The 8,653-nt window shown below is 45.4% G+C and overlaps 1 protein-coding gene across 1 annotated transcript; it reads left to right on the top strand.

Annotated features, from left to right (window-relative positions):
- Positions 1-1,162: 1,162 nt before the first annotated feature.
- LOC112116283 (olfactory receptor 10A4-like) lies at positions 1,163-2,155 on the top strand. The gene has a single exon (XM_024213666.1). It carries the CDS (start codon positions 1,163-1,165, stop codon positions 2,153-2,155), a length of 993 nt encoding a protein of 330 aa, XP_024069434.1.
- The last annotated feature ends 6,498 nt before the right edge of the window (positions 2,156-8,653 follow it).

Raw genomic sequence — 8,653 nt, 5'->3', positions numbered from 1 at the left:
GAGGTTTTTAAGGCTCGACTTGACAAAGCCCTGGCTGTGATGATTTAATTGGTGTTGGTCCTGCTTTGAGCAGGGGGTGGGACTAGATGACCTCCTGAGGTCTCTTCCAATCCTAATCTTCTATGATTCTATGATTAGCCAACAAATAAAACAAAAACACAATATAAGCTTAATATACTAAAGAAACTGGTTACAAGTAGTAATTTCTCACCCTAAATGTTGATTTAGGCAGATTGCAGAGGTTCTTGAAAGCAGCTGCTCTTGCTTGCAGTTTAAAACTCCAGGTATTTCTTTCACAGGTTAGACACCTTATCAGCCTGGGCTCAGCCCTTATCCCCCCCTTTATTTTTGTTCCTTAGATGTTTCCAGCAGTCATCCTGGGCAGGGATTCAGTGAAGAATGAACCCCGATTATCTCACTCCCCTCCCTTAAATAAGATTTACATATGGCAGGAATCCTTTGTCTTTCAGTGTGATTCCCATCCCCCTCAGTGGAAAAATACTGGTGTTTTATCATGGAAACCAGTACCAGGTCACTTGAACACATGACCCTGTAGTGTCAAAGCAGCCATAAGTTAGAGGCAATTTGTAGCATCCCTGGAAAGCTTCCCAGGAAGGTGAGAGATTAGCATCTTCAAAGACCTATTGTTCTTCCTAATGATCCATAGACTTGTTCCCAGCTAGCCGGCCAGACTGATTGCATTCTGTCTGGTGGGCATTCCCCAGGTGCAAACACTTTTGTAGTACAGATGTATAGTAAGTATTGCTAACTTTAGATACAACAATGATACATGCATGCAAATAAGCTAATCATATTCAGTAAATCATAACCTTTCTAATGATACCCCACATAATCCTAATGTATTTTATGTAAAATAGGTTATGACACAATCATATCATACTATTAATATGAAAAATATGGGAAGCAGTGTCACAGTTATATCTCCAGCTGATCTACATTGTCATAGCTTGATTGATATCAATGCAGCTACACCAGTTTACACTCGATGATGATCGGGCCAGGTTACATATAGAACTGCAGCAGGTTTTTGTCTGAAGCATCCCAACACATAGGAAACCAGTATGAATTGTATGATTCACATGCACATATATGGTATTCTTCAGATTCAGCTCCAGTGTCTCTCTCTTTGTCACCACAGCAGATGACATATTCTGAGAGAGAGCCTGATGAGAACCAGACCATTTCTGATGTGTTCATCCTGGTGGGGTTTTCGTACCTTACCAGACTCCAAATCCTTCTGTTTCTGGTGTTTCTGGTCACCTACCTGGTCACCCTGGTGGGGAACCTGCTCATTATCCTCCTTATAAAGCTAAACACATCACTTCATACCCCCATGTATTTCTTCCTGCTGAACCTGTCCTTCTTGGAAATCTGCTACACCACCAGTGTGGTCCCTCAGCTGCTGGCTCACCTTCTGGTGGAGCAAAAGACCATCTCCATTGCGGGCTGCGCTGCTCAGATGTATGTCTTCACCATCCTGGGCCTCACAGAATGCTGCCTCCTAGCAGCCATGGCGTATGACCGCTACATAGCCATATGCAACCCCTTGCACTACAGAACCATCATGAGTGGTCGGGTGTGTGCACAGCTCGCAGCTGCTTCATGGACCATCGGCATCTCGATGGAAGTAGCTCAGACCACGTGGATCTTCAACCTGCCCTTCTGTGGCTCCAACCGCATCCACCACTTCTTCTGTGACATCCCACCGGTGGTGAAGATGGCATGCACGGACACATCCAAAATCGAAATTGTGGTCTTGGCTGTGTCGGTGCTGTTCATCATGAGCCCTTTCCTGCTGATAATCCTGTCCTACATCTGCATTATCTCCACCATCTTCAAGCTGCCGTCGGCAGAGGGAAGGCGTAAAGCCTTCTCCACCTGCTCCTCCCACCTCATGGTGGTGACTTTGTTCTATGGAACGGCCCTTTTCACCTACCTGAGGCCCAAGTCTATCTCCACCCCAGAGAGTGATCAAATGATTTCCCTCATGTACACAGTTGTGACCCCAGTGTTGAACCCCATAATATACAGTCTGAGGAACAAAGAGGTGAAGGGAGCCTTTAGAAAAACAATAGAAAAGAGCATCTTTTCACACAACCGGAGAAATCAGAGAATGAAAGATATAGTTAGTTAAAACAGGGGGAATGAGGGAAATTCATAAACATTTTGTTGAATTTCTCCCAATGACCCTCACTTTTTTAATTGGAATTTTGCCATTTGAAAAAATTTGACCTGTTCTAAACCTGTTGGGAAAATGGGCAGAGAACCTTTTTTAAATGAAATAAATAAATAAATAAATAAATAAAACTTTCGTCAGACTTTTGATAGTCAGAACCTTTTGAACAGATGTAAAGTCCATTGAAAAATCAAATGAGAATCTTTAGTCAAAGTAGTATCCTGATTTTACATCTTCAAAATTTGAGACATTTAACATTCATAAAATGTTCACCTTGGTTTGTTGAAATTTCACCAAAATTTTAATACTTGAATAATTCCAACCAGCTGTACAGAAAAGTCCATTTAGACTTCCCCTTTTCCTGCTCTGGCTGTCCAGTGCAGCATTTTAGGTTTTAGGTTGGGTTGGGGTTTCTTGGCTGTCGAATGCATTTTGCCAGTGCTCCCTCTGGCCTAATTTTAAATAACATGCCTCAGCTCTTATGCAGGCTTCCTATATAAGACACTGATAGATTTTTCAATGCCTAAGCTGATCAGGTCACACAACAACTCTGGGAGAAGGCTCTTTCTTGACTTCCATGGCATTTTTTACTAGCAGATCAGATTGTAAGATTATGGTGTATATCATAGATTCATTGATTTTAAGCTAATAAGGGACCATTTTGATCATCTAGTGTGATATCAGCAATTTCCAGGGAAGTCCAGCATTGCCAGTTTAGCCTGGAGCTGGAGCACACTCTGTGGGGATGGATAGGAGCTCTAAGCCCGGAACTCTAAGAAGCATCTATTGAGCATGTGGCAACTGAGATTTTCCCAAATGCTCATAACTTGGCCAAGTCTGGGTGCTGTTTCATGGAACCAGCAAAAGGTGCATCCCTGACACCAGGGTGGCCCCCCTCATATTTAATTTGTCTGCTTCAATGCCTACCGGTGCTAGAGTGTCCAAAAAGAGAATTCTTCCCCTTTGTTAACACGGGGGAACCAATGTATTTTCCCATAATCTCTCCCTTGGAAATGACTGAACCTTTTTTTTGTGGAACTCTTAAGAAAATTTTCTACTGAGGCAGACACCCAACATGAAAAATTTCAGCCCAAATGGTTAAAGTTTTAAGAAGTTATAAGGAATTAAAAACGGGGTCTTGTAATGCAAAGTATTGGGTAACCTCATTTATAGGGTTTTCTCCCACTGGCACCTATAATATATCTTGTCTGGAGTCTATCTAGATATATAGATTCTAAGGCCAGAAAGAACCACAGTGATAATCTAGTCTGATCTCCGGTATAACATAGGCCATAGAACTTCCCCAAAATAATTTCTAGAGCATAACTTTTAGAAAAAAACATCCAGTCTTGATTGGATCCACCACGTACCTCAGTAATTTTTTCCAATGGTTAATTAAAAATGTACAATTTATTTCCAGTCTGAATTTGTTTAGCTTCATCTTCCAGCTATTTGGTAGACAAGTCCCAAGTATTTTCAAGTAATATCATCTTCCCCATGTCTTCCATATTTTTTTTGTTCTGTGTTTAATTAAGCTATAGATCATAAACTGCTCAGAGAATGATTTTGTTCCCTTATCTTCGATATAAATTTCCATGTATGGTGCAATAATGTAGAAGAAAGAAAGAAAGAAAGAAAGAAAGAAAGAAAGAAAGAAAGAAAAGTTTGTTTGTAATTGACAATAAAATAATTCAAGTATTTCTGTCTCTAAGGAAAGAATTTTTATCACCCAAAGGCAGTTGAAATGTTCTGTAAATAAAAAGTAACTTGATCAAGTACAATTATTTATTGTTTGTCTCTTCAGGACCAAAACAAAATATTTGGTGGTCTAGAAAACAAATTAACAACATAAGCAAGCAGCATAGCATTTAAGGCCAGAAGCGACCATCAAATCATCTAGTCTGACCTCCAGTATATCACTGGCCACTACCACCATCCAGCGCCCTCACACCCATCCAACAACTTAAATTAAACCAAATTATTTTTGCTTTTCCTTTGGACCTGAAGGGAAAGAGCCTGAGGTTCCAAGAAACTTGTTCAAATAATAGATGGTTTTAAAGGTCAAATCTGATATTTTCAAAGCCAGCTAAGGGATTTGAACAATCAAATGGAAACTCAGTGCCCAGGTTGCCTAAGGATACAAATAAGCACCTTGTAGGATTTTCAAAGCACCTAACCAGATCTAGGACCAGATTTTTAAATGCATTCAAATATACAGAAAGGTTTTTAGTGAGGTGGGCTTTAGTCATCTGAATGATTTTGAAAAATCCCATTAATAGCCCATCTGCGTTTTAAGTGCCTATGGGCCCTAATCTTTAATGGTATGTAGGTGCCTAATGATCACATAGGTGGCTAGAGGGATTTTCAACAGTGCCTAGCACCTAGCTCTCATTTAATTGAAATAATGTGATGTCTAACCTCCTTAGGAATCTTTCTAAATCCCATTAGGTGCATATCTGCATCTGTAGGCACCTAAATACTTTTGAAAAACTGGTCTTTAGGGTCAGACCAAGTACTCACTAAAGTCAATAGAAAGACACCTGATGAGCATTAGATTTGGCTCTTAAGTGATGCATTGTGGTAACCATCTGCATTTGTGGGGGGGGGGTGTAGCTCAAGGGAGCACAATGGTAAGAGCTCAGAGCTCAGCTATGCTGCCATAATGTATTGTGTAGACGCTACCCAGAAGAAACCACAGCAATGGAAGGGGTTCTTCTGTCAGTGTCGTAACTCCACTTCCCCGAGCAATGGTAGTTAGGTTGATGGAAGAATGTTCCTCCCTTCTCCAACTGCCAGGTTTTCCCCTCTGCGTCCTCTCCTTCCTGTACCAGGGGCAGGGGGGAGCTCTACGAGGGAATCTTTCCCCCTCTTTTGGGTCAATTCCATGGTTTGCTGTGTGCGGTTCCTTCATCCTCCACCCCCAGAAATTACATTGTGTGTGTGGGGGTGGGTGGGTGCGGGCATGGTGGTGTGTGGATGGTGCCACAGATCCACCGCAACCCACAGGTCCTCACACCATTCACAGCCCCGTGGGTATTCCCCTGTTTTTCCCTCTTTCCTTTCCATCAGGAGCTCGGCGTTGGTCCTGGCCCTCTCCTGGACACTTAGGGCTTCCTGTCCTGCAAGCTCGTCCAATGGGGCCTGGGTCTCTTCCTCTGGGGGTCAGCTAATAAGGGCCTCTGCCGGGCCTTGCTCTCTGGTCAAGGACCCTAGGGTGGACATCTCATCCATAACTTCCCTCTCCCTTCTCAACCTCTGTTGTCTAGGGGTTTTCTGCTCGGGGATCTCTACCCCTGTCTTCAGGAGATCTCTCCTTTTTCTTCTCTTGGGCTTTATCCCTCTGCCAACCTTCCCTCCTGGGAAGGGGTCCCAGTCCATACCCACCACCACTGGATAAGTTAGGCCCTTTACTACCTTGACCTGTTGCCACTTATACCTGCCCCAAACTTCAAGGGGCACCTGGGCCATAAGGTATTGCCTCCTATCCCTGTGGATGCATTCTACATCAATCTTCGCACCGGGAATCCACCAGTGTGACCTCACCAGCTTCCTTTGTACCAGACAGCAGGCCAAGGCCGAGTCCACCAGGCCTTGCTGGGGTTTCCACTTCACCATTACTGGAATGGTGGATAGCTTCTGCCCCTTTCCCTGCGTTCCAGCATTTTCCAAGCCACAAAACTCCACCCACCCACAATCCATGTGCAGGCAGTTCCCCTTCTTGTGTCCTGGTCGTCCGCACTGCCAACAGACCACCGGTCTGGACCCCGTGGGATCCCCTCGGGTGTCCTCCCATTTTTTCTCCAGGCCCTTCCCCGATGGAGGTTCTCTGGGCCTTCTCCCCATCTCCACTTCCTTGCTCTGCCATCTCTCCTTCCTGGGGAAGTCCTCCTCTGTGTACTCCTCCATAAGCTTTACAGCCACCTTGACTGTATTCGCTTGGTGCCTCCTCACCCACAGCTTTATGTTCTTCGGGAGGCCCTGTAAAAGCTACTCTAGGAGGAGCACATCCATGATCTCCCCCACTATCTGAGCATCTGGCCTCAGCCAGTGGGTTGCCCAGTCCATTAACTTTTGGGTGAATGCCCAGGGCTGCAAGCCCCCATCCACCTCACTGAGGGAATTGGTTGATGTGATTGCAGAGCCATTGGCCATTATCTTTGAAAACTCATGGCAATCGGGGGAGGTCCCAGACTATTGGAAAAAGGCAAATATAGTGCCCATCTTTAAAAAAGGGGAAAAGGAGAATCTGGGGAACTATAGACCAGTCAGCCTCACCTCTGTCTCAGGGGGGTAGCTCAGATGTTTGAGCATTGACCTGCTAAACCCAGGGTTGTGAGTTCAATCCTTGAAGGGGCCATTTAGGGATCTGGGACAAAAAAAAACTATCTGGGGATTGGTCCTACTTTGAGCAGCAGGTTGAACTAGATGACCTTCTGAGGGCCCTTCCATCTGTGATATTCTATGACCTCAGTCCCTGGAAAAATCATGGAGTAGATCCTCAAGGAATCCTTTTTTAAGCACTTGGAGGAGAGGAAGGTGATCAGGAACAGTCAACATGGATTCACCAAGGGCAAGTCATGCCTGTCCAACCTGATTGCCTTCTATGATGAGATAACTGGCTCTGTGGATATGGGGAAAGTTGTGGACGTGATATACCCTGACTTTAGCAAAGCTTTTGATACGGTCTCCCACAGTATTCTTGCCAGCAAGTTAAAAAAAATGGATTGAATGAATGGACTCTAAGGTGGAGAGAAAGCTGACTAGATTGTTGGGCTCAACAGGAGTGATCAACGGCTCCATGTCTAGTTGGCAGCCGGTATCAAGCATAGTGCCCCGGGAGTCGGTCCTGGGGTGGTTTTGTTCAACATCTTCATTAATGATCTGGATGATGGGATGGATTGTACCCTCAGCAAGTTCGCGGATGTCACTAAGCTGGAGGGGAATGTAGATACGCTGGAGGGTAGGGATAGGGTCCAGAGTGACCTAGACAAATTGGAGGATTGGGCCAAAAAAAATCTGATGAAGCTCAACAATGACAAGTGGGGAGTCCTGCACTTAGGACGGAAGAATCCCATGCACTGTCACAAGGTGGGGACCGACTGGCTAAGAGGCAGTTCTGCAGAAAAGGACCTGGGGATTACAGTGGACGAGAAGCTGGATATGAGTCAGCAGTGTGCCCTTGTTGCCAAGAAGGCTAACGGAATATTGGGCTGCATTAGTAGGAGCATTGCCAGCAAATTGAGGGAAGTGATTATTTCCCTGTATTTGGCACTGGTGAGGCTGCATCTGGAATATTGCGCCCAGCTTTGGGCCCCCCAGTTACCAAAAGGATGTGGAAAAATTGGAGAGAATCCAGTGGAGGGCAAAGGAAATGATTAGGAGGCTGGGACACATGACTTACGAGGAGAGGCTGAGGGAATTGGGCTTATTTAATCTGCAGAAGAGAAGAGTGAGGGGGATTTGACAGCAGACTTCAACTACCTGAGGGGGGTTCCAAGGAGGATGGAGCTCAGCTGTTCTCAGTGGTGGCAGATGACAGAACAAGGAGCAATGGTCTCAAATTGCAGTGGGGGAGGTCTAGGTTGGATATTAGGAAACACTATTTCACTAGGAGGGTGGTGAAGCACTGGAATGGGTTACCTAGGGAGGTGGTGGAATCTCCTTCCTTAGAGATTTTTAAGGCCCAGCTTGACAAAGCCCTGATGATTTAGTTGGGGTTGGTCCTGCTTTGAGCAGGGGGTGGGACTAGATGACCTTCTGAGATCTCTTCCAACTCTAATCTTCTATGATTCTATGCCGGCCTGCTCCCGAATGAAGTCCTGCAGGCTTTTCTGCTTTTCTGCCTGCCAGGTGAGCAAGACCTGTCTCTCCAGCTGGTGGGCTTGCTGAAAACTCTGCATTGCCTTCTGCACCTCCTCCCGCTGCTTGTCCAGCCATTGCAGGGTCTCCTCCATCTCCAGGCTGCCAAACACTTCTGTGGCATGGGATCCTGGACAATCCCCCACGTGTAGCAGAGTGCAGTGGGGCCCCCTCGGTCATTCTGAGATCCTCAGGTTAGTAACCACTGGTGCAGTTGATTCATAGGCTTGTTCCTACCACCGTTTCACCATGTACAGTTAGCCCTTCACCATCTGCAGGCAGGAGGGACAGAGGGATGGGAGAGCTACCTCCCTGCTTCCACTCCATGCATTTTCCCTTTCTTTCTGCTCTGGCTTCCTTCCCCTGAGGCTTTTATACAGCTCCAGGCTAATTAGCTGGCATCTGTCTCTGCTTCCCCAATTAGGGCCTGGTTATCTCCAACCAGCTCTAATTTATTCCCCTAAATGGGAGCTGGAGTGACAGAGTGTTGAATCAGCAACCCTCTTCCCAAACTCTGTCACACCCCTCTTGTAACCATGTAGGATTAGATAGGTATATAAACTGTTATAAGAACAGGAGTACTTGTGGCACCTTAGA

This window comes from Terrapene carolina, unplaced genomic scaffold (genome assembly GCF_002925995.2).
Source record: "Terrapene carolina triunguis isolate 2854851 unplaced genomic scaffold, T_m_triunguis-2.0 Scaffold34681, whole genome shotgun sequence".
In the NCBI taxonomy this organism is placed as follows: domain Eukaryota; kingdom Metazoa; phylum Chordata; order Testudines; family Emydidae; genus Terrapene; species Terrapene triunguis.
This window is presented reverse-complemented; position numbering and strand designations above follow the sequence as displayed.

What these genes read in the sequence shown, in the direction of transcription:
- LOC112116283 (XM_024213666.1), top strand. Translation starts at nt 1,163, where the DNA reads ATGACATATTCTGAGAGAGAGCCTGATGAGAACCAGACCATTTCTGAT.